At 47.5% G+C, this 25,091-nt stretch overlaps 1 protein-coding gene across 12 annotated transcripts in view; it reads left to right on the forward strand.

Moving 5' to 3' along the window:
- The window catches only part of DENND2A (DENN domain containing 2A), a 61,537-nt gene extending 37,207 nt beyond the window's left edge, over positions 1–24,330 (forward strand). For 9 of the 12 annotated variants that reach the window (XR_007508683.1, XR_007508684.1, XR_007508688.1 and 6 more), the window contains 15 exons: positions 309–402; positions 1,691–1,741; positions 4,748–4,935; positions 5,661–5,770; positions 5,980–6,049; positions 6,665–6,742; positions 7,242–7,382; positions 9,557–9,705; positions 17,699–17,876; positions 18,667–18,708; positions 20,526–20,643; positions 21,284–21,523; positions 22,610–22,696; positions 23,055–23,210; positions 23,608–24,330. Coding sequence is in view for 3 of the 12 variants with exons in the window: in XM_049821739.1 (XP_049677696.1) it covers positions 309–402; positions 1,691–1,741; positions 4,748–4,935; positions 5,661–5,770; positions 5,980–6,049; positions 6,665–6,742; positions 7,242–7,382; positions 9,557–9,705; positions 17,699–17,876; positions 18,667–18,708; positions 20,526–20,643; positions 21,284–21,523; positions 22,610–22,696; positions 23,608–23,639 (1,578 nt within the window). In the remaining 9 variants the exon portion in view is untranslated. The remainder of the gene's footprint in view (positions 1–308; positions 403–1,690; positions 1,742–4,747; positions 4,936–5,660; positions 5,771–5,979; positions 6,050–6,664; positions 6,743–7,241; positions 7,383–9,556; positions 9,706–17,698; positions 17,877–18,666; positions 18,709–20,525; positions 20,644–21,283; positions 21,524–22,609; positions 22,697–23,054; positions 23,211–23,607) is intronic. The other 3 variants (XM_049821739.1, XM_049821740.1, XM_049821741.1) reach the window with 1 other exon arrangement.
- The last annotated feature ends 761 nt before the right edge of the window (positions 24,331–25,091 follow it).

The raw sequence follows: 25,091 nt of genomic DNA on the forward strand, positions 1-25,091 counted from the left end.
AAGCTCGTATGGCCTCACAGTGTGGAAATGCATTAAGGCCTGGCCTTTCATCAGGGCTTGTTACCTTGGGCTCCTGCCATGCCAGCATAACTGTACTGCTTCTGTACCAGAATGAGTGTGGCTGTTGGCAGCACAAGTGCAGGTTGCTGTGCAAGGTAGATGCTGGTAATTGTCAGTTCTGGGCCACCAAGTGAAGAGTTTCAGTATGGCCAGGGTTGGGAAACAGCACTTTGCATGAAATTCTAGCTTGCTTTCTTGCCTTGGGAGGAAAATAACCTTGTTTGTTTGTTTGTGTGTTTGATGAGCAGCTTGTGTTGAAAATCAATGCCATTTATGAGGCACGAAGGGGAAAGAAACGTGTCAAGAGACTATCGCAGTCTACAGAGAGCAATTCAGGGAAAGGTAAAGGAACTTTGAATCATCATACATCTAAGACTTTTTGAGGACTTCTCTTAGAGTTTAGGCTGGCTTAGTGATTTATGTGATGTTTTCTAGGGCTTCTTCCAGTCCAGAGTGAGACTGAGTTGGGGCTTCCACACTTTCTTTTGGGAAGATAAAGACTATTCCTCTCCCCAAAAGACTTTCATTAAAACAGAACTTTGTTTTTCTTGCTTCATTTTCATTCCATGGCTTTCCATGATAACCTTATAGGTCACACCAAAAATGTCCCCCCTTTTTGATGTTTATTTCTGGAACAGGCTGGAAGCTTTGGAGAGGAATGTTCTGTCCAAAGAGACTTATTTGTTGAGATCCAAAATATCTTGCGGGAATGTGTCACTTTAGTGAACTGTCCAGTGGAAGATAGTAGATTTTGAAACAGTCCTGGTTTCTTCAGCATCCCAATAAACAAATAGCCTCAGTTGGGAATCAGGGTTTCTAGACTAGACTGTAGGACCATCTCCATCATAGCAGGATTGAGACTTTCAGCCTCCCATTGTCAATTAACAACTTGCCAGAAGTGTTCAGGTACTTCAGAGCAATTACTTTTAAACGTCTCATCTCTGTAAAACTTAAAATTATGTCTTTCCAATACAGTATTTTTTTCCAAAACACCCTAATTTCCAGTGAAAGGTGACCACCAGCTCTATTTGTTTCCTACAATTCCTCGTTACTGTTTATCCTATTTTGTATAGGATATACACCCACAGAGTGGATGAGTGTGTTTATATGAACCTTTAGGGGAAGCATCCCAGACTTGTCTCTGCATGATTTTTTATACGCCTCTCTGAAGCCTCTAAGGCATCATTGACAGAAACAGTCTATTGGACCATATAGACCTTGAGTACGACTCAGTCTGGCAATTGTGGGGTTTTGTTGTTTGCTTGTTTTTATCCCTTGTCCCGCAAACTACTGCCTATTAATCAGTGTTTTGCCTTGGTGTTGTGCTTATACAGAATTGGATAAAATACTGGTCTCACATTTTATTCTTTAGGCAACTCTTTTGGCTGTGCAAAATTGATTTTGTTGTTTGTTTGTTTGTTTATTTATTATTCCCTGAACGAATGGGAAGATCCCAAGGTTGGTAAGCTAAATGTCTGTGATGTGCACCCTTGAAAAGAACAAGGCCCTTGGGATCTATACTGTCTTCCCCCTTGAAGTTGCCAGGCCTAGCTTTCTCAGGCCAGTGATAAAAAATGCACAGTTATAAATAGGCTTTACTTAATTCATCTTCCCCTTTCTTTTTTCCTAGTTACAGACGAAAACAGTGAATCAGACAGTGATACTGAAGAGAAGCTGAAAGGTAAGGCAAATGTGTGAAGAGAGCAAATGGCTCCTGATAAACTCTGCTCCGATGTCCTGGGTCAAGTTCTCTCCTGTGTTCTGCCTTTGGAGAAGGAGCTTCTTTCCACTCAGAACACAGTGAAAAACAAATATCTCAATACTGCAGAAGAAAAATCCGTGGGCAGAGGACTACAGGAGTCCAAAACAAACATCTGTTCCAATTCCTATCAAAGCTGTTTGCACTGACTTTCCTAGGAGATGGCTTGGACGCTCTGGAAATACAATGAGGTTTTTCTAAGTACACAGTCACAAATTTGTGACCAGAATGACAGAAGCAGTATTGCACAGGATGTGGTGTTCAGAAACCCCACTACACATTTACTAAGGGAGAAAAGCCACCAGCCAGACTGGCTAACTAGGAAAACAGAATCGCAGTGTATGGTTTATTGCTAAACACTTCTGCATTGGCAGGGCAGTGATAAAGCGTTTCATTGCTTGCTTCACTCTGGTAGAGCTATACGGTATACTGGTCTCCATAATACTCTTCTGAAACCTTCTTGTACTGGTAATTAGCCCTGTGACATGCTGGTGGCATTACAATCTTTTGGGAATTTATATGGCAAGTTCAAAGTCCTGGCAGAGTTAGAATGTAAGATGCAAACTCTTTCAGATTCTGAGGTTTCCTGATGCACATGTACACCTGATCTGGGTAGCAGATCAGTTCCCAAGCTGAAAAACAGGCATAAACAGCAGTTCCCACTCTGTGTCAACCACAGTGCATTGTGCTTAGGAGTGTTTGTCCTTACCCTCTTTCAGGTTTTTAGAACAGAAACCTTAGACTGAGTTCCCTCTTGTGTGGGAAGCTGTGCTTACGGGAACTATTGTATGCTCTTGCTTTCCTCTGCATTGGGAAATCTTCTATCCGTACTGCTGCGTTAGCAAGATCAAGCTGAAAACTGCTGCCACCGCCTACTTTTGACAGGTTCTCAGGCTAGCCTGGAGATAGGGAGAGAGGGTTTGCACCAAGATTGTACAGAAATTACATTCACAACTGTCTTGAAACATGATGTTGTGAAATACAGTCTATGTTCAGATGTAGCTGAGAAAGACAGTGTAGATGTGGCCAGGAAGACTCAAACCTTTGCCTGTTACTGGTTGCCATAGTGAATCATGTGCATTGCTGTGGGTTTCTCTGTAACATCTGTATAACTGGAGCTAGAAGCTGCCTATAGAGGGGACGATGGAGATCATGTGAAGTCACCTCAAATCCAACAGCACCGGATTCTGAACAATATCCAGATCCATACCTGGATCTGAGTGACTCTGCAAGTCTATATAACTGTGAACGGGAGCTCTGGCACTTGCTGTTTTCCCTAGCTACACCTGTATTTTGCTTTATGCCTTGTTCAGCTGTCAACTTTCCTATTTTTAAATAGGAAAGTGAGTTGATTTAGCAAGTCTCTTTTATCTAGAACTTTCGATTTTGTATGTTTTACTTAACAGACCAAACACACTAGCCAGTTACCTCTGCTTAGCAAGTCACTGTACCTCATCTGAGACACAGTAAATCATCACACAGCAATCATCAGACTGCATGTCAGAGCCATAAGAGCTGACCCTTGGGAAGGAAAAATGTTCGAAGACAAACTCTGCCATCATGACAGCAGTAAAATCCTGCTATCTTTAGTAGGTCGCACAGAATATAAACAATGTAGAGCTTGAGCGAGCTTTTTGGAATATAAACAATGTAGAGCTTGAGCGAGCTTTTCAGAAGTGCTCAGCATTGCTGTGACACTGGTCCTTTTGAAGTCCCTGGTAAAACAGAAACCACTTCTGAAAACTTTTGAAGAATTACAGCCTTAGAGCAAATAGCATAAGAGGTGATGAGAGAAAGGAGTCTGAGCCATCTTTCCAGGGGTTGCTACACTCTCTGATTTAAGAGGTACCTCAAGATTGCTTTAAATTGTATTGTCTGGAATGAGTGGCACAACTTTAGCAGACAAAAGGTCAAGTGTCTGTCCTAAAGTATATACCATCTCTCAGGAAGCTCTGTCTCCCAAGCAGATACCTTAGGTATTTGGATTTTCTGCAGTATCCCTGTGGTTGTTGTTTCTGTCAAAACGTTGTGTTGCCACCCGCATTCGCAGAAAGCACAGTTGTGAGAATGTGCTGTAGTCTCTGCCTGTAGTTAATTCTTTCTTTCTTTTGTAGTAGGGGCAAGGGAGACATCATGGAGATTTAATTTGGGATGCGACTGTAAAACAAAGCAGGGGGGTGGTCTTAGCGAATCTCATCTGGTCTCTTCTCAGCAGGCAGCTTTTCATTACTTTCCATGCTGGAATGTTTATTGTCCCACAGCTCATGTGTGTTGCAGTTACAGCTTGCTTGGCAGTTTTTCTTGTTTTCCCATTGTGTTGGGTGAACTTGTAGAAACATGGTCCTGAGAGATTAGTTTTAGGCACAGGAAGGACTGGCATGAGCCAGCCTTTTTCATTCGCACCTCTTTTTGCATTTTTTTTATTGTTGGCCTACAGCCCAGCCTGCGTTACTGAAGCTGGGAGTCCCCAGCGTTACTCAACCAGTGGAGCCCTAGCCTGACCCAAATGCTAGTCTTGTAAAACCGTGGGGATCGCTCCCCATAGCGTCCTCTGAACAAAGGTGATCAATCACCTAACTGCTGGCTTTGAAAGATGCATAAATGAATGCTAGGATGAATGCCCAGACGTTATCGGTCACACCATGTCCCACATGGATATCAGTTTGGGTTGTCTTCAGCTGTAAAAGCTATCCCTGAAATCCTTTGGCTGCCAAAGCTCTTCAGGGTGATGGCACTCACAAGATTATGTCCCATCTCTGTCGATATTTATAGTGCAGCTACCAAATGGTTCCCACCTCTTACTCAGCCACTGACAAAGTAAATGCAGTGAAGTGGTTTTGAGTTTATCCATAAGTCTGTGCAAAGCACTGTTGGTGCTCTGTGCAAAGAGCTAGACAAAGTCACAATCTCTAATCTTTTTCTTGGTAGCTCACAGCCAGCGCCTGGTGCATGTGAAATCTCGCCTGAAGCAAACCCCACGGTACCAAACCTTGGAACGGGACTTGATCGAATATCAAGAGAGGCAGCTGTTTGAGTACTTCGTCGTGGTGTCACTGCACAAGAAGCAGGCTGGGGCTGCCTATGTCCCTGAGGTTACCCAGCAGTTCCCGCTGAAGGTGCGGTGCCTGTCAGGAAGGTCTGGCTGACATGTTTCAGATTGCGTGGTGCACTTGCACAGCTGGAGAAGCCACAGCTTCTCTGTTGATGGCATGTAATATCAGTAACCCCTCTGCTGTGTCAGTGTTCAGTGAGACTGAAGATAGAGGGGCTGCAGTCACCACACCACCACCCCCCAAGAATTGTCATGGTATTCCTCACTGTTGAAAGAGCAGCTGATTTAGATCTTTTGCTGCCCTTTGCTGTGACTTTTAAGTAGCTATTCCCTTTCTCCCCCTTTTCTCTTTAAAGAAAACTGATGCTTGGGAGAAGACACATATTCTTAAAGGGAAGGCACAGCTTTCACCAACAGTCTAGCTCAAAATGGGGAACAAGCAATGGGAGAAATACAGAGCCAGTGTGACAGTGTGTTTGTAAATGGGATGTAACCAGAGCTCCCCTCAGACTTCAGTTCTCTTGGCACTTGCTGGAAGATGTGTCCTAGATTAGAGGCACAATATAGCAGGGACAGGTGCTGCAGGTGCAGGACTTGGTGGAATTGGGGGCATAGAATTACTTTAAAATATCTGAAGATTAGGTGAGCCAGAATCACAGAAACTTTAATATCTTCCAGGCAGAAGCTTAGCCTCTGTCATCACCTCTTCATTTGTCACAGAAAAAATATTTGAAGTCATTCCATCCCCACATGACTAATTGGAAACATTCCTTCTCTCTGTTCTGCTAGCTTGAGCGCTCATTCAAATTCATGCGTGAGGCAGAAGATCAGTTGAAAGCTATTCCCCAGTTTTGCTTCCCTGATGCAAAGGACTGGGCCCCCATCCATCAGTTTGCCAGGTGAGTACTGTACTTCGTATCCTGATTCATGAGAAACAGATTTATATATCAAGCTAATTAAATATGAGAGCTGTTATGGTAGAAAATTGGGCAGAGCCCTGACAGGGGTGTATTGGAAATGCAAAAATATTGTGAGTTTATTGGGTTTGTATGTCAGAGACTTAATGTGGATGATGGGTATCTTGTCCTTCTGGTTTCTCTTTCTGCAGTGAGACTTTCTCATTTGTCCTAACGGGGGAAGATGGAAGCAGGCGATTTGGATACTGTAGAAGACTGCTGGTAATTATCCCTTTTTTTTTTAATTTCCTAAAGATGCAGCCTTCTGTGGGGTTGGTGCTACTGGCACCCATTCTGGAAAGTGGAAAGCTGCTGCCCTACTCTTTCAGTGTGGAAAGAAAGAGCAGCAGCAGAGCAGCTTTGCTCTCTTCTGCTCTGCTCAGTGCCAAAGTCCCTCTAGGAGTACCATCCTTCACTCCAGCATAGCTCTTACCGTTTCCTTACACCAGCACTTAACATTATTTGCATGGACCACTAAGCTGAAGATAGGGTTTGTCTCCCTTAGGTTTAGATAGCTACTAAGCAGTTGTCTAAACCTGTGCTGGTCCTGTAGGCTGGGAGTTGTCTCTGTAGAGCAGTCTGCCCTGCCTTAATCATTTGACTTAGGGAGGTTGGGATCACACTGTGGATGTGCCTATTTCTCCCCACTGTTTCTAGTGTACCAGTGTTTGAGGCAGACTTAAGGTATTGTCATCAGCAGCATGCTGTCAAATGTCTGCCAGTTTCTGAGCCAGCCAGTGAGCTGCAGAACTAAGACCGCTCACTCTATCTTTGCAGTAGTTATAACTGACATTTTCTTGGTGTTTTTTGTCTGTGTATTTGCATTTGTCTTGAAAGCCCAGTGGGAAAGGGAAGCGTCTCCCAGAAGTTTACTGCATTGTGAGTCGCCTTGGATGCTTCAATCTCTTCTCTAAGGTGAGGGGGGAAGAGAGGGAATTTGTACTGTAGGCTAAGAGGGACCTGAAAGTAAAGTCAACACTGAAGAATGGGGGTCAGGGAAGCTGATGACTGAAGAAAGGGCCTGAAATAGTGTTGGCAAGGCAACCACATGCTAATTCCAGAACCTAGCAAAAACACAGCTGAAAGGAAAACTGGATTGTCAGCTGTTGCCTTCTTGCTTCAGCAGAACTACCAGAACACAAGCACTGAGAAATTAAAAGGTGCAGTCCCGACTGCAAGAGTGGTGGGGCATTTGCAAATTGTAAGCTTTCCAGTGACCTCACTGGAGCTGGGTTTCTCTTGCTGAAGGAAATTAGGGGTCTTCAGTTGCACCTTTTACCTTCTTCCTTATGATTCAAGGCTCCATATCAATGCTGGGTTAAGGAGAGAACGTAGATGCTGGTGCACTTCATTCCTGGTGTTACTTCCCTCCTCCTGATTTACATGTTTTTGTATCTTCATGCCTTTATTTCAGATCTTGGATGAGGTTGAGAAGAGACGGGGCATTTCCCCAGCCCTGGTGCAGCCTCTCATGAGAAGTGTCATGGAGGCACCTTTCCCAGCTTTGGGCCGGACGATTACAGTCAAGAATTTCTTGCCAGGCTCAGGAACAGAGGTAAAGACACCACCCTAGAGACAGGGAGTCCTAGGCCAGCAAACTGGCAACGGGAAGTTGAGACTGTGTTATAGCACTGAGGATCTTCAAGGACAGATTGTCTGGCAGATGTGGGGCAAGGGAAGCTAAGGAGTAAAATAAGGGACCCAGAGGGAATGGCATGGAGACTTTTCCAGTGACCATCAAAAAGGAAATCATATTGTAAAGATGAAGGTGAGGACACATTAGCTGTGCTGATATGGCAGAATGAAACGAGGCATTGCCCTTGAGGCCAAGTGGCACAGACTGGTGGACCTTATGGCATAGCACATGATCTTGGATCTGCTCGAGGCCCCTCACACTTAACTTCCTGAAGACAGGATTCATAGCGTATGTTCCAGCATCCTTAATACAGAACCACTGTTCATGTAGGACAGGGCATGGGCTTCTGGTCAAAAAATATCTGAAACCACACAAGGGCAATGTTGCAGCCTTTCAGAGTAGCATTTTCACAGCATGGAGGTGAGGGTATGTGTTGCCACCTCCCACAGCGTGATTTGAGGACAGTGGGAGGGTTTTAAGAGTGCAGAGCTTTTGCGGATAGCATTGAGGGAGGGTGGAGGGAGCCAAACTGAACGTAGTCTTGTTGGGCGTGGTATGCCTTGAACATGAGAGAGAAGAAAGCGAGTTGATAGAGGTTGTTTCTGAGGGCTTTCATCATAGCACTACATGATGACATTCTCAACCAAACTGAAACCAGTCCAAACTAAATGCAATTTTGCAGAGCACATGCATAGCTGGTTAAAAATCTGCACTCAAGGAGTAGAGTCCCAATGGTGTGCTGTCAGGCTGTGAGAAAGTTTTGGCTGTTTTGTTTCTAGGATCCTTAACGTTCATTAATTATCTGGTTGATGGCATAAACCCCACATTTACGCAATGGGTAGATGACAGCATTGGGATGGGTTGCAGGGACTTTGGAGAGTAAGGGATTAAAATTCAAAACGACCCTGCTAAATTGAAGATTCAGTCTGAAATTCAATATGGACAAGAGCAAAATGCTGGGAAGAAAAATGAGTAGTCTAATACAACATGGAAATAACTGAGGGAGCAACAGTAGTTCAGAAAAGGATCTGGTGGTATAGTAGGCCATAAAGTGAGCAGAAGTAACAGTATGGTATTATTTAGGCAAACTTCTGCATTGTGAAAGACAATGAAAGGATGAATAATAAATAAATGCAATTTTTTCTGCTTCCCAGCATTGGTAGAAATTTATTTAGAATATTTTCCAAAAAAGGCAAATACTAGGAGAAAGCCCCAGAAGAGTAGTTCCACTTATTAAGTGGTTTAGAAAATACAGGCAAAGCTTGAGAAATTTGTTTGCTTAATATAGAAAACAAAGGACAAGGGAGGACACGTGACAATAACCTTCCAATATATGAGAAGTTTCCTGCAGAGGGGAAGATGACCACTTGCTCTGAGTGTATACTGCGAGTAAGACAACAAGTAGTTAAGTAATTTGCCACTGAGATGTTTCCGCTGCAGGCTTGGTGTTGCTTAGGGTAGTTGAGATCTAAAGTAATTTTCTTGTGGGATTTATGAACTATCTTGTGTTGGAAGCTTTCAAGAACAATTTAGATAAGCATCTGTCTAAGATAAGGAGTATGAAGTGCTAAGGTGCTGTGACAGGAATTATTTAAGTAGATATGAACAAAAGAAAATGCTTACAGGATGCTCTTTTCTGTAACTGACATAAAAAAAAATTATAGTCAGTAGGTTAGACATGCAGATTCTTGCAGTAAAAAAATAAATAAATCATAACTGTAAAAATAAGAGTGCAAATCTGAAAGGCTCCATGCCAGTCTGCTGCTTGAATGCCAGAAAGGCTGGAAAACACTCATAGCTGGACACAAACTAGTTTTCCTCCTTATGAAGAGCTCCCTGTCCTCAATCCAGTGGGGAGAACTTGTGGTTGGTCTCATGCTGTGCCCATTGGAGTGGACTCTGGATTGTCTTCATCTGGAAGCAGGATTTGTGGCAGGTCTTTGGAAAGACTGTGTTTGAGGGCTTAATGCTGTGTGATGTTCACCAGCATAGTCAGTAAGGCTTGTGAGCTGTGAAAATACCTGCTGGGTCCTTGCTTGCCACACTATGGGTAGACAGCAAGAGCTCACCTGTGGTCTTTTTCTCTCCAACAGGTCATCGAGCTGCGGCGGCCTCTTGACTCCAGGCTTGAGCATGTTGATTTTGAGTCCTTGTTCACATCCCTCAGTGTGCGGCACCTGAGCAGAGTCTTTGCCTCCCTGCTTCTGGAAAGGAGGGTGATCTTTATTGCAGACAAGCTCAGGTACCCTCTTGCGTTTCTCTAAACAAAATGCTGCCAAGGAAGGGAGGCTGAGAAGACTGCAGTGACTGATCTCTCTGCTTTGTTCTTTTTTTCTTCTCTGGTCTTTTCCAACTTCCTGTCTGATGTGAGTAGGGCTGTACTTCCCAGGAGTGGGGAACTCAGGCCGTGCAGCATAATTTCGCTTTGCAGCTTGCAAAAAGCATACTGCCTCTCGTCCCCAAGGAGAACCAAATTCCCTTTCCTCCAGACGGTTTCAGAGCATATCCCTGGCACTAAGGAAGCAAAATGCCTCCTTTTGCTCCATGATGCTGCAGTGTTCCCCACTGAGTTGTGCTGGAGTTTCCAGAGATCAAGCCTTGGGCAGAGATCAGTGTCCCTTCTGGGTTGTTCCCTGATGTCACAAGATCTTAAATCTTCAGCTTGTATTTTAATATTGGCTTCTAAAGACCTTTTCTTGTGAGGGATGAAAGTAAAGTATGCAGTGAGAGGGAATGAGACAGAGGACTTCTCCCTTCTATTTTGAATCTGCTCAATTTGCTTTTTTTTTAAAAATATTTTTGTTTGCTCTCCTAAATTATGAAAATAGGCCCAGGTTTCTTTAAGATCTTGTGCAGCTGGTCTCTGGCAGCTCTCCAGCCCCTGAAGCACTTGAGGATTCAGAGAGGAAAGCTCGCCAAGGCTGGAGAAAGAAAAGCTGCCTGGATGAGTAATGACACTTAGGAGCACGCTCAGGTTTCAGGAGTGTACAATGCCCCTAAGCTGTCTGTTTTCACAACTTCCAGGCAGCAGGCTGCAGCTCTGGGACTGGACTGAGCGTGGGGGCAAAGAATGGGGAGGCCCCTTCTACAGCAAAGTGAAGGGAAAAATTCATCCTGCAGGGATCCGTGGCTCTCTGTGGGCAGACCTCAGGCAGCCTCATCACAGAAATAGGAAAGCTGGAAAGAGGGGAGCTGTAGCATCCAGGCAGCACTGGCTGCTTGCAGTTTTTGGCAGCTGCCTTGGGTCAGAGGGGGGAAGATTTGACTCTTTATAGTCACCGATACATAGATACTTAGTATTCTGGATACTCAAGCCACACATTTCATGCAGAGCATTCAGACTTGCATTGAAAATGGGAGAATTCATGCAAACTATAGATTACTATGTAGCATATATGATTTATGCGATAATTTATGATGACAGGCTTTGTTTTCATACATTTTTCTTCTCCTCTGTAGGACACATTTTACATTCTGAGAAAATCTGTTAAGGACACAGATGACATTGTAATCTCTACATGAGGGCTGGGTAGTAAGAGTAAATGGTAGGGAACTTTTTTTTTTTTTTAAGGCATCACTTTAGAATGAACCTTTATTTACCAGATCTTTTCCTATCACATCTTTATATGACAGCACACCACCATGTATTCTGAGCATGGTGTGTGTTACAGAGTACTTCTAATTCCCCCCACCCCTGTACCTTTTGTCAGTATATCCAGGGTCCTTAGGAATGAGTCCAGCTGCCCAGGCCTGTAAAAAAGAATGGGAGAGTGCCATAGAATTATAGTTTCTAGAATCTCTAAATATACCATAAACAGCTTGCTTCTGTGAAAAAAAGAATTGTCACGTTTTAAAGACCCAGGGTCTGTCAGGCTACAGGGCTCAGATTCAAATATTTACTGTAGATTTGCCAGCTCTCTACAAGACTTCTAATGTTTGATGTTTCTGAGAAGACCTTGCTCTGAGCAATTTCAGGAGAGTCTTTTTCTTTTCCTGTAACAAAATATGAAGTTTCTCTGGCTCATTTTTGTGGAGAAAAAACTCGAAAATGACCCTAAAGGACTGTAAAAGCTTGAAAAACACAAACCAAAGAAAATAACCCTCAAAATTAAGTAAGCTATTGTATTTTAATCCAGTCCAGTGACTTGAGTGCCCTGGATTGGTAAGCCTTTCATAAGGTCAACAGTCTCTTCTACTTGTTGGTGGAAATTCCATGTTTTAAAAACTGATGGTACTGTAGATGCAGGATCTTCTGTCCAAATGATATTTTTCCTGGGACAGGAACACATTGAACTCAATGAATATTAAGTAGTATTTACTTTAGGGCTGGAAATGCCAATTTCAGAGGAAAGAAAAGAAATGCTTTTTGGCAATAGCTTAAGAGAAGAAAAAAACTGATAAAAGCAGCTGTTGGAAACTGCTCAGAGGTTAGGAATGCTAGAAGTAATCCAGCTGAGATGGATTAACGGGAAGAGTGCAGGTGACATGGTGAAAGTTGCATAATAAATTACATTTATCATTCATCTTTGCAGTTCTTCATGTGGGCACTATCAACAATCTGTACGTGTGTGTGAAGGTGTGTCTGGGTGTGAGTGACAAAGAAAATTATGTATGCAATTTATTTACATCTTTTAATTGCTATAAGATCGGTCTGTGGGAAAAGAAAGCTGAAAGGTCTCTTGCCAAATACTGTGTGAACTGTGAAATGTTTTCAAGCTGAGCCAAAAAATGCATCTAACAAGTGTACAGCAAGTGAAATACTTTGTCTTTTCCATCTTTAGAATGAACTTTGAGTGTTTTTTAAAGACCTGTCAATCCAAAGCTTGGCAGCGGAAAAGGAAAGAATTTGGTTTATTAGTTTTTGGGTGGGTTGTTGTGGTTTTTTTTTTTCCTCTATCACTATGGAAACTGGAGTATACATTGCCTTGCAACCCAGGAAAATAACTTTGTTAAAACTATGTTGGTCTCTGTAGTCTTCCCTACTTTTTGTTCACTCCTGTACTGTAAACTTTAGTCCTGGGGCAGCAGAGGCTGTAGCGTGGGTTAGGCTCTGCAACCTTAGAGCTGCTTTTGTTTCCAAGTGATGCTGTCTGGCATGCAGTTCGAGGCACTGTTGACCAACCTTTTAGAATGCATCTTCCAAATAGAAGTGGCCTGATTTCACAAGGTACTTAGAGCTGGGTAGTTTTTACTGGCCTGTGAGGGAGATGTGTTAGATTCAGGGCGCTTTTTAAAACAGGAAAACTTACACAGGCTTAAAATCAAGTCACCCTTTTTCCAGATCTCCTCAAAAGCCTGTTGTGGATCTGACCAACTCGAGCAATTGCCTCTGTCCCTGCCAGAAACCACAGCTGTGTCAACAACACAAAGTGGTCATTGTTATCAAAGGCAGATCTGAAAGAATTAGAGTAGACACTTTAAATGTGGTCATCCCCAGTAAAAGGTAATTAATCATCAAAAAGAAGTCTTTTCCATGTGCTACAAAAACAAATCTGGGACTGCGAATCCCAGCCTCCCAGGTTTCTCCTTTTTGTATTGTTGTTAGGGAGAAGAAGAAACCCAAGGATGAAGTTTGGATGTCGAATAATAGCATTGTTTCTTCAGAGCATCTTAACGCTCGCTTCTTCACCTGCACTAACCTGCCATGTCCGTGGGAGGCAGTGACGGTCCCCACAGCTGGTGGAACTTGGCATCCCCCTGGCTGGATTTGCCGCAATGCTGTGTGAAGTCACGGGGCAATATTTGGAAGCTCCTGCCCCTGTTAAATGTTGTAAACCAGATCTGTGATCCATCATAAGTAAATCCAGATGTGACACAGTGTCAGAAACCCAAAGGTGTTTGTAAAATGAATCCTACTGTAGCAGAGCTTATAAAAAAAGAAAATAAAACCCCATGTAATCTAACCATCTTAAATTGCCAAATGCTAGCATATTTTCAGCAGTTTGGTTAGTGCAGGGAGCAAAGGGCTTCCTGGCATTAAACTCCAAAAGGCTGATTGAATCATAGTGTTTTTCAGAAATCATGAAGTATCCTAAACCCAAAGAGGGATTCAGCTTGGGGGGCTTTTTAGCATAGGTGCTTGCCTCTGGAGCCAAAAGCTGGAGACCCTGTAGTCAGTCTAAAGTTCGGGAGGAAAGCAACCAAACTGAGCAGTCAGTATCCTTCCTTAGAAGCAGTTGCAAGTTGTCAAGGTGTCTTTTTAGAGCAAGTCAAGCTAGTCTTGGAGCAAATTTTCCCAGGAGAGGAAGAAGAGTTGCTGTGTAGTTGCAGCTGTCGTGTTTAGTTTCTGTATTGGCCACCTCTGTTCAAGGTAGCTACCAAGAAACAGCAGCTTCATAGGGTGCTGTGTGGTAGGTTTTTGCATAGGATGCTGTGTGGTGGGAAGGCCTGTTGTTCAAGCAAACAAATGTCACAAATTGCTGCGATATCACTGCTCTGACCAAGGGAGTGCTCAGCCAGAGACACTTGTGTGTTGGTCTACATCCAAAACAGCCCTTTAGGGAGGGATCTGACATGGTTCTTTGTGTACATCAATACTTTTTAACCTCTGTGTTAGCAATATTTCAGTCTTTCCTGTAAGCTCCTGTGCGAGTGACATCAGACACTCAGCTCAGCCACGTTCCCTAGAGGAGGCTGAATAAACCCATGAAAATGTGCTTGGTATCTTGAAAGTGTTCTTTAAAGACCTGAATTATTTTAAGGATTACTGTTGAAACCAAAGGCTTTTTAAAGTGGTGTCTGTGTCCCATTTGAACAACTGGCATTGAACTTCTGTGGCCTAGGGGTAGTGCATGGCACTCCCCAGAACATACTGCAATCACGCTGGGTAGATCTCTTTGTTCTTGGTGGCATCTGGAGTGCACCAAGCAAAATGCAGCACCCTGGGTCAGTATTATTCCAATGGCAGCAGTCATCATCATGGTTGTGGTGCATGTGTCCCAGGATATCAGGGTTTCAGTGCGGACATTGGCTGTAGCTACCCAAAGGCATTGGCTGCCTGTTTGGTATAAGAGCCCTCAAAGGGCTGACTGACACTGAAACAGTGCTTTGAGAGTGCACTGAGCTGTTCCGGTTGTGTTGTGCACATCTACTGTAGTTGATTCTGTGCACATCTCCTAGAAAGAGGCATCCAGCTTGAGCAGTGCCCAGAACTTCAGTGGCCATATTCACCTTCTATACAGATGTACCTGCGGTATTAGACTGAGGTGTAGTTTGGGCAGTCTCCCCCATTGCTGCTGGCTGAAGAGCACAGAATCACACAGATGGCATAAAAGGAATTTATCATACTGGATTGTTTCGCAAGGCTCAGTAGCCATGGTGTGAATCAGCAGTTCCTTGGTGCTTGTTGCAGTGCTGTACGCAAGAGAAGGAGGGAAATTAGGCTTGAGTCATTCCAAAGCACAGAGGTTCTGCTGGGCTCCTGGCAAGCTGCAGCTCCCTGAGACTATCTGCAGAGCAAGTCTGACTGAATCGCATGTGGAAGAGAGACCTCAGTGTTACCTCCTCTGGGTCCATCTCTGAACTGCTATGCCTTCAAAGGAGGCTCACAGATCTCACTCCTTTCAGTATTGTTCCCTCAAAATGTCTTCCACAGTGAGAAATGTTTCAGAGCAGAGATCACTAGGATCCATCCTGGAGGCAATGAGGCATTCACAGATGGAAGGGTGGAAGGGGAAGCTGTCTTTACTTCCCACTGTGTGGTACATACGATTTCAGCCTTACACAGCTCTGTCTGTGACTTCCACTAACTGGACCTCAGCCATCTTTCCTCCCACTCAATCTCTCACGTACCATGTGTACTCGCTGGGACTTGAGAGCAGGGTTGAGGGAAGAACAAGCCACCATAAATATAGCAGGAGACAGCATGCTGTAATATCTCACCATGCCATAAATAACCACGTACTTCAGCTGCTCACTGTTCCTCTGTGGAGCTACCTGGAATCACAGAGATCTTTTCCGTTCATTTTCAAGTGCTGTCTATGAAGTCAGTTCCCACCTTTAGGCAGGAAATTTGGATGCGCCTTCAAGATCGAGGATTTGTGACAAAGGTGAAACTTCTAACATTTCCACATTCAACCTCTCCTCAAAGAAGGGGAAGTCCCTTGGTGGTGGTCTAAGAGTAATGCCACAGTGCTGCGCACAAGTAATGAAAGGAGGAGTTCTTTCAGTTTTCACCACGCTGCTGCTGTTATTACTGGGGCTGTTATCAGTCAGAAATTGAGGAGTGGAAAATATGCTCTGCAGTAATAGAGGGGAAGAGAAGCCACTGCTTTTGCATCTGCTGACATGGCCTGAAATGTATGGGTATGCAAGTAGCACAGCCTCAAAGGGAACAGTTTTTAAAGGATCTCATTAACTTAGAGTGCATTTTTAAGATGGCACATTCACTTCTGTTGTGGTTCCTTTCAAGATTAGCTTGTATGAAAGGAACAAGAAAAATAATCTACTTTGATACTGTTCCCACTTTTTTCCTGGGTGTTTGTTTTTTTTTTAAATATTCCTGTTTCTTACTAGTTCTGTGTTTTCTCATTTTCATTTTGTTTCTCTTGGGTTCATTATCTACCTTGCATGTGTGGTAAAGACAGCAAGATGTGGGCTTGCTGATTAAGGCAGGCACAACTTGAGAACAGCAACAGAGGGGCAGCCAGCAGGAATGAATATGGAGAGCGGAGGGGGATATGCTAAGACCTTCCTAAACAAGTATGTGGAATGGAGGGGGTTTTCCCCTTTAAAGGCTTAAAGCTACCAGTCTGTGTCACAGCCTTTGAAGGGTCCTCCTCTGTTTTCATAGAGTATCTGCTTAAGAAGAGACAGGCCTCTGGGAGCGCAGGGAGAGGAAACTGTCCCCATCTTGTGAAGAGACTTTCGCAGCGCGCACATCCCAGGCATCCCTCCCAAGCACCTATTCCCTACCTATTTGCAGTCCTAGATAAAATTCTCATGTTAAGCAGATTCTAGCCTCTCCCCTAGGATTTACTTATCTCCAATAGCGTCATGTGTTTAATGATGTTTACTGCATGATTACTTCATACGGTCGCACTGATGTCCCAGCAACCGCAATTGTGTTCTGCTAAACTGAACTTATCTGATGAAAGCCAGCCAGCTGTAGCCCAGCCATGCCACTCTGCTCAGTGTGTGTTAGCTGTTACAGCACGGGGATTCAAATCCACCGGACTTAGCTGGAGTGAGGGGGGGAGGGAAAGCAGGCTTCACTTTTCAGAGCAAGCTCTAGTCCACTCCCATCAAACCCCTTCCCTCTTAAGTCAGCAATAAACTGCCAGATCCGGGTTGCTGAGTGTAAATTCCCCTGGGGAGTTTAACAGGAGCCAGCTGGGCGTCCTTCCTCGGGGATGTGACTCCTCCCAGCCGCACCAGCCTTCCTCCCCTCCTCCAGCCTTGCGAGACCTGGATGCTAGTAAAATAAAATTATGTTACATACAGGGTTTATAGTGGTGAGCCTTTCCCCTCCCTTGACACATACAAATGCTTCCAGACCCGGAATGGACGAGTAACTGGTGCCCTGCAGCGAGCTCTGCCGTGTCTGACTGCAGACCCTGCCTGCCTCCTGCCAGAGAGCTGATGGCGTTTCTGGACAGACCCTCTTGGAAGTTGTTAGCAAAGGCGCTTACAGCTGAGCTGCTGGTGGCATTTCAAGGGGGAAGATGGAAGGCTGCAGTCTCGTGGGCCATGGGCAGCTTCCTACAGAGGCCAGCCGAGTGCTCCCTTCCTGGGATTTCACTCTCCCATGGTTCTCAGTAGCCTTGGCAGGCTCCACAGGCTGCGGGCTGCCTGGATAGCCTTGGCTGGAGATTGCTGCCTTCCTCTTTCCCCCATGCTCTGGCATGGCTGCTAGGAGCTATCAACATGATTGGGACCAACAGAAAAGCTTGGCATTGCCCTGTGATTACTCCACCTAAGGGCTGCCCAAAGGCAAAGCATATATGCTGCATAGGTAGCAAGCCAAGGGACAGAGGAGCAGGGCACTGGAGTAGCAGATGCTGGATTCAGGAGGACCTATCTCTTGTCATGTGTGTGGGCCAGGATCATCTTTCATAACCTGGGCTTCTACCTCAGGTCATTGCCTCTGAAGCTGAAAAATGGGGTCAGAAATCTGGGAAAGCCCCCCGTAATTACAGAGATCAATCAGAGAACGTTTGAAAGAGCCCAGTTTTCTAGGAAGCACCGCTCACCTCCTGACTGACCAGCCATTACCCTGGTTGCGTTTCATCTTCCAGCACTCTTTCCAAGTGTTGCCATGCCACGGTGGCCCTACTGTACCCCTTCACCTGGCAGCACACCTACATCCCTGTGCTGCCGCCTTCCATGATCGACATCGTGTGCTCGCCCACCCCCTTCCTCATCGGCCTGCTCTCCAGCTCCTTGCCTCGCCTGAAGGAGCTCCCAGTGGAGGAGGTGAGCCATGCACCCGCACCTCAGCCTTGCTCTCAGTCGCTTCCAGTGGACCGAGTTGTCTGCTGTCCCAGAAAGGCTGCTCTCGAGAGTCCGCCTTGGCAGCTAGCAGCATGGAGCCGAGCTCTCGTCCTCTGGCTCCTGCGAGCGTGGGGTGAGGGAGGAGGCGGACATCCCCTGGGGAGGCAGAGGTCTGTGCTCTGCCTTGTCCGCAGCTTGGGAAGGCAGGGGGCTGGGATCTCCCACCGCGGGGGCTGCTGCGGGTAGGAGATGATTTTATTAAAGTTTCTGTTGGTTTCCGCGTAGTGCTGTCTAGGGGCTAAGCACAAAGTCTGCCAGGCTTGAAGTATGATTGCTACGAATTGGCCAGGGTAGCTGCTCCTCTAATTAATGGAAGGAATTAAAAACCGGATTCATGATACACAAGGGTGAACGCAGCAAGGCTGAACGTGGCTGGGGGGGCATTTCCCTCCCTGCCCACCCAGGCGACAGCGGTGCAGCGCATGGGGAGAAAAGACAGAGTTCTGACCCCGACGTGGCGGTGAGGAGTGGTGGGCCGGGCTTGGAGCACAGCCTCCTGCTGTCCAAGCTGTTCTGCGGTTTGCGGCGACGTTGTTAGAAAGCCGCAACAAGGGCTCTGCTCTTGGCTCACGCTGGGTGCCTCCTCCAGCTGCGGTGGTGGGTAGGAGGAGCAGGGGTAGGGTGCGTTTCCTTCAGAGCAGTTACAGATTAAGATACGCTCCGATGATGGAAATAACGACTTCCCCTTTTTTTCTTGCTCTTTTCTTCTTAGGTCCTAGTCGTTGACCTTGTAAATAACCGGTTTCTGAGACAGGTGAGCAGAGCTATTTTGTATCCTTCACCTTCTCTCCACTTTTTCCACCACACCTTACCTCCATCTGTGTTTGCTGACCTGCCTGGCTGGATGGATCACTTACTCCCCACACAAACTGAGGCAGGGTTTGTGGTTGGCAGCATTATAAGGGTTGCTGTGTACATACATAATATCAGCGTCCCAAACCACAACTGCTGAGGACCAAATCATTGTGCATTATCTCTCCCTCTGTTGTTTTTTTTTTTTAAAGAGGGGAAACGGTGGCACTTGAGCACTGTGGGTCCTTAAGTGGCACCCTGGCTGAGGGTAGAGCTGGAAAGCATCGGCTCAGCACTGTCTGCTGGGGAGCAGCCGGGCTCTTCCAGCCTGTGTCTGTCAGTCCACTTCTTGGAGCGAGTCCAGAGGAGGGCCATAAAGATGATCAGAGGGCTGGAGCACCTCTCCTATGAAGACAGGCTGAGAGAGTTGGGGTTGTTCAGCCTGGAGAAGGCTCCAGGGACACCTTAGAGCAGCCTTCCAGTACCTAAGGGGGGCCTATAAGGAAGCTGGAGAGGGACTTTTTACAAGGGCTTGTAGTGATAGGACAAGGGGTAATGGCTTTCCACTGAAAGAGAGTAGATTTAGATTAGATGTAAGGAGGGAGCTCTTCACTGTGAGGGTGGTGCAGCAGTGGAACAGGTTGCCCAGAGAAGCTGTGGCTGCCCCATCCCTGGCAGTGTTCAAGGCCAGGCTGGATGGGGCTTTAAGCAACCTGGTCTAGTGGAAGGTTGGAACTAGGTGATCTTTAAGGTCCCTTCCAACCCAAACCATTCTATGATCTCCTGTCACATACCCAGCCCTCAGTGGGGAAAGGAGCCTTGATGATTTCTTCAAATCTTTCCTGCCCGAGGAGCTTGTGGTCCCTCACTCCAGTCCTTGCACTGGATGGGTCATAAGTAGGAAGCTGGTACACAGGAACCTGTGTGTTGCTCTGCAGACAAGATTGCCTGCTGATTTTTACTTCCCTTTGTTGTGGACAGGAGGAGCAGGATATTGAAGGGGAAAGGACAGATTAGCGAACATAGTCCTGGCCCAGGAAGCTAGTTTTGCCCCAGAGCTCTTTGGCGGATTGCTGAGGAGCACTGGCTGCATCGGTCTCTGCCCTGCTTGAAGTCCCATGGGTAGAACGGGACGAGTGCACCTCCTGCTGCAGGCAGTAGTGTGTGGGTGAAGGCCACTCCTTAATGCAGTTCTCACTTGCCGGCTGCCTTAGCTGCAGGGATATGCTTTACCTTGGACCTCTCTTTTGGAAGTTTAAGCTAATCACGCTGTCTCAGCCAGGGCTGTTAGGAGCTCGCACACAGTCACCGGCAGTTCCTTGGCTTCGTTGCTCTACGGGAACTCGTTACGCCTCCGTAACACGATCAGTGCCTGAGCAGAGCTGAGCAGGGGGTTGTGCTCACCTGGCTGCACGCCAGCATTGTTCAGATTCGTCCTCGTCCCCTTTGTGGTGGTGCGAGTGCTCGCAGGCGGTCAGTGGGGCAACGGGTGAGCCCTGCCCGGTAGCCTCTTGGGTCAGACACCCAAAATTTTTCCAGAAGAGGGGAACATTTGGGAAAAGACACCCCCTTTCTCCTTCCTCTTGTGCTTCTTGACTGGGAGGTGCTGGGAACGTGCCAAGCGTATTACGCCTTCTCCCGCTCCCTCTTCCTCTCCTCACAGTTCATTTTTAGTGCTCCCCCTGCCGTGCTGGGGACAGGATAGGAGCTGGTGAGGAGAAGGGCAGGGGCCAGCTATGTTCCGGCCCCAGGCCCTGAGGAGGTGGCTCTGTCTTACAGATGGAAGATGAGGACTCTATCCTGCCCCGCAAGCTGCAGGCCGCCCTAGAACACATTTTGGAGCAGAGGAACGAGCTGGCGAGCGACAAGGAGGAGGGGCCTGTCAATGGCAAGCAGGGTAAAGCATGGTGCCTTTCAGCTTAAAACCACATCTTTTCCTGCCCCTTTTTCTCCTGTCACTTCTTAGGGGAGAACTAGGCTTGTATTGAATTTAACACCACAGAAATTGGAGATACGTCAGGATATCGGTTGAAATGTATTAAACATTCCATTGCACCAGGGACAATTCTCTGTGTGTGAAGAGAAACAGTACTTACCCCTTCCCAGCTCTGTCCGTCTTTCCCTTACAGCTCCAGGGAACACCTGGACTCCTTTTTGGAGGGGAAGGTTGTGTTCCCACAGGCCTCTCTCTGCTGCTGACTTGTGTGGGTGATGCAGGCTCTTCCAGGGGACAGTCCACCCACAGAGCTGCAGTCTCGGAGGTGGCCATGTGGTTCACAGGCAATTGGGCTGAGACAGCTCTTTGGGAGACAGCATGGGCATCTCCTGCTTGCAGGGGAGCCAAGACAAAGCTTGGTGGCTTTCAAAGTAGTAGCAGTCCTCTTCCATCGCAAGCACTTCCTAGGATGCTGTCTCTCTTGAGCAGCTTTTTCTGCTCAGGCTGGATCTGAAAAAAGCCAGGGAGTTTGTACCCAGGACGTTTCCTAGCATGTCCTTACAGCACTGTCCTTACCACTGCCTCTTTGTTTTCTCCTTAGAGACCAGCCCTTTGAACGAGGTGGTGTCCGAGGCCTTTGTCCGTTTCTTTGTGGAGATCGTGGGCCACTACTCCCTCTTCCTGACCCCAACCGAGCGAGAGGAGCGGACCCTGCAGCGTGAGGCTTTCCGCAAGTCCGTCTCCTCCAAGAGTCTCCGACGCTTCCTGGAGGTCTTCATGGAGACACAGATGTTTGGGGGCTTCATTCAGGAGCGGGAGCTGCGGAAGCAGGGGGTCAGAGGTGAGGGGCTCTGCCTGGGCTCTGCTGTTGTGGAAACTGCAGTTGCTCCTGTGAGAGCTGGGAGATGCTCACCAGCTGCCAGCTCCATCCCCAGCACTACGGCTGGAGGCTGCAGTGTCTGTGCAGGGACACCAGGAGGGAGGTGGTAGGGAAGCGCTAGCACAGGCTGGTGGTTTGTTCTGACAGCCCTGCATGTCCTTCAAGCAGTCACTTGGGGATTTTTGGCCTCTGTTTCCTTATCATGCCAAAGGGGAGGGTCGCCTCACAGGAGCGTGGTGAGACAGTTTGCACAGTGCACGAGTACCAGCTGCTGGAGAACAGGCGCTTTTTGTGCGTGATCTGGTAGTTTCTTGTTGAGGTTGGGGTTACAGGCACCCTTCGCCACTGCAGTAAGGGACATAAGTAGTATCCTCCATGTGTGTGCCTCTTCTGTTCCACGTTGAATTCCCATCAGGACCATCACAGAAGGGGTACACTGCTGGAATGACGTTTATTCTTGCAGTCCCTCACGTCCCCTTCTTGTATCTAGAGGAAGAACTGGCTGGATTGGTTATGGCTGTTTTGGTTAGTAGAAAATATGGATGCTCATGTCCTTCCCAAAGCTGCTTCTGTTGTTTCACTCCTGTTATCCCACAGTCCCAAGGGCTCTACTGGCAGCTGAAGTTTCTCATCCCTGCTGCTGCTCGGTCCTGGCTTAGCATTTTCCTCCCCAGCACTAATGAGCAGTGGACACTTGAATAGGTGGCTGAGTAAAAGAGGTTTTGCAGTATGGTAAATCCCGCGTGACGATTCCCCAGATGATCTCACTCTCTGGACTTAGCTGTATTCGTAGCAGTATGAACGGAGGTTTTGTCTCTCCCTGTGCGAGGTACAAAAGCTCAGTCAGCCTTGCTGTGGGGAGGGAGGAGGAGGACCAAAGCTCCAGTCCCACATCCGGGCTCAGCGGGTGGAGGAGGTGGAGCAAGTTGTTCCCTCTCATGTGCAATAGTTTATTGGTAGGCCAGGACAGTATGCTTTCAGATGGGCATTCTTACTTTTATTTATAGGGAAGCAAAATAGAAGTTGTTGACTTCTTTCTTTCTGCAGGTCTGTTTGAGGTACGGGCTCAGGAGTACCTGGAAACACTTCCCAGTGGGGAGCAGAGTGGAGTCAATAGGTTCCTGAAAGGCCTAGGTAAGGAAGCAGCAAAATTCTTGGCTTCTCAGGAGGCTTAGGTTTGGCAGCAGAGAAGCTGCCGAAGGGTGGCAGGGCTCTGCTGGTGACTGTGTGTGGCTTCCTGCAGAGCAGTGCCCTGAGCCCTGAGTGATGGGTGCCTGACCATATATCCCTGCTCTGGCACGCTGTTGGCTCTGCCCTCTGATCTGCCACTTGTCTGGAGGCAGGTGGAGAGCCAGAGATTGGGCCATGAGCTATGTCTGTGTCTTCCAAAGGAGACGGGCAGGTCTGAGGAGGCAATGGAGCAACCAGTGACTTGGGGGTGGTGGATGCAGGTCCTGACGGGGAGAGTGACGAGAGTCTCCATTGCCTTCAGGTTTGCCCTTAGGGATCAGTGGTGGGAATTGCCCAGGAGTATCCTAAGGTTGAATCCATTTTCCACTGTAAGGGGAGCTAGACGAGAGCTCCAGACTGAGAAGTCCTTGATAAGTCACTGGACACCATGGCTAAGAGAGTCTGATCTTCTGTTCAGGTCACATCCCTGGCCCTCTTGTCTTGTCTCGGCCATTTAAGAGCAGCAGTGTCTGTGGGGTTCGTGTGCCCTGCCTCTTACCCGCACACGCTCTGGCAGGCGAGCTTAGTAATACGTTCACCTCCCAGGACCGCTGGGCAAACGGGCTCTGGAGGGTGTCCCTGGGTGCTTGCAGAGTCCCAGCCTGCAGTGCTGCTCCCGGGGGGTGGGCAAAGCTATGGCCTGCTCTGCAGGCACCTGCTTCCAGCTTTGCAGGGCAGTTGGCCGTGAATAAGGCCCCAGGGCTGGCAGCAGGGGCGATTCTTTGCATAGGCTTGCTCGGCCAGGGGTGGTGAGGAATGGCACTTGTTTTCCCTGTCACTCTGGGGAGTCCACTTTCCTTTCTCCGTCTCTCCAGGTAGCAAAATGAAATTTCTCCACAAAAAGTAAGAGCGAAGCATATCCTCGTTCCACAGAAGAGAATGGCTTTACCATTTAGCAGCAATAAATCGGACTATTATCAACCATTTCCATTCAGCCTAATCCCAGGAGCCAACAGCCTTGGGCGAGCTGACCACGGCCAGGACGCACTCACACAGACGTGTGGTGCCGCAGGAAGATTTGAAGGCTGCGGGGCTGCCGGGACAGGTTTCTGGATATCTACAGTACCATGCACTGGACCAAGCATTCTCTGAACTCTGCACTAGCACGTTGCAGGCATCCCAGCAGATTGGATCTCTTAGCTAGTCAATTCTTTGTTTTGTTGTATTTTTCTATTTATATTGGGGTTAGAACAATTATTAACCAATGGCTCTTGCCCTGCCTCCTCTCTGCCTGGTGCTGCAGGAGGCCAAAGCGGGACTCCCACAGGACTGAGCAGGCAAAGCTCAGGCGTGGAGGAGGGGAGGAAGAGAGATGTATGGAAATAGGTCTCTGCAAAGCGAGGACACTGAGGGCTGCAGGGATGAAGTGGACTGACCAGGAGGAGCTTCCAAGCAAGCAAGAAGGGTGAGGGGGAACCACTAAACCTACTGAGGACTTGATGGGCCAGCCAGCTCCCCGGGTGGCTGTGCCAGGGGGTCCTGGCACGAGGAGAGGCCTTTCCTTATGCAGTGTAATTAAAAGCGAGTGGTGTAAAAGACGTGCGGATCCTTGGTGTTTTGGGGGGGGGGGGGACACGAACTGTGTCTGCCCACAGGCCCACCTGGCACGGAGCATGAGCCGGAGGGGACATCTGGCAGCTGAGCCCTCAGCTTGGCCAAGCCCTTGGCTTCCCTGTGAGCCTTACAGCCCGGGTGGCCTTGTTCCCTTGCCTGTTCCCTTGCAGGGGGAGCCCAAAGTGGAGCTCACCTGCTTCCCGAAGGTCAGACGGGCTGTCCTTTCCCATCTCAGGTGTTGCTGCCAGGGAGCACAGTAGGAAGCAGACAAGGGGAGAGTGCCTGCTGCTGCCTTCTGTGCTCCCCGTTGAGGAAGAGGTAGGAGCCCCTGCTCGCCTCTCATCTGTCTGTTTTGGTGGGGAGGAGAAGTGGGGAGGTGTCAAGGGAGACGTGTGGAGGTTGAGCGGGGGGGTGAGGGCTCTTTTCCAGCTGGTGCAAAAACTGTTTGCCTTGCACCGCTTGTGAGGGCAGAGTCAAGAGCAGCTGGAGCATCCTTGGGTCTCTCCTGCTGTTCAGAGAGGAAGCCAGAGGGTAGCACTGCTATGGCCTGAAGGGAAAACTCTTCCCCAGCTATTGGGGGGTTGCAGGGTGAGAGCTGTGTGCGGGTACCTTTGCTGTGGGCAGCCGTGCTACATTGGGCTACACAGGGCTGCCAGAGGTTTTGAAAGCGGTCGGGGTGCCGCTGTGGTCAGTGGGCTTTCCCAAGCGAGAGGGGTTCCAAGGAGCTCACCTCCACTTGGTAACG

This window comes from Accipiter gentilis, chromosome 18 (assembly GCF_929443795.1).
Source record: "Accipiter gentilis chromosome 18, bAccGen1.1, whole genome shotgun sequence".
Lineage (NCBI taxonomy): Eukaryota > Metazoa > Chordata > Aves > Accipitriformes > Accipitridae > Astur > Astur gentilis.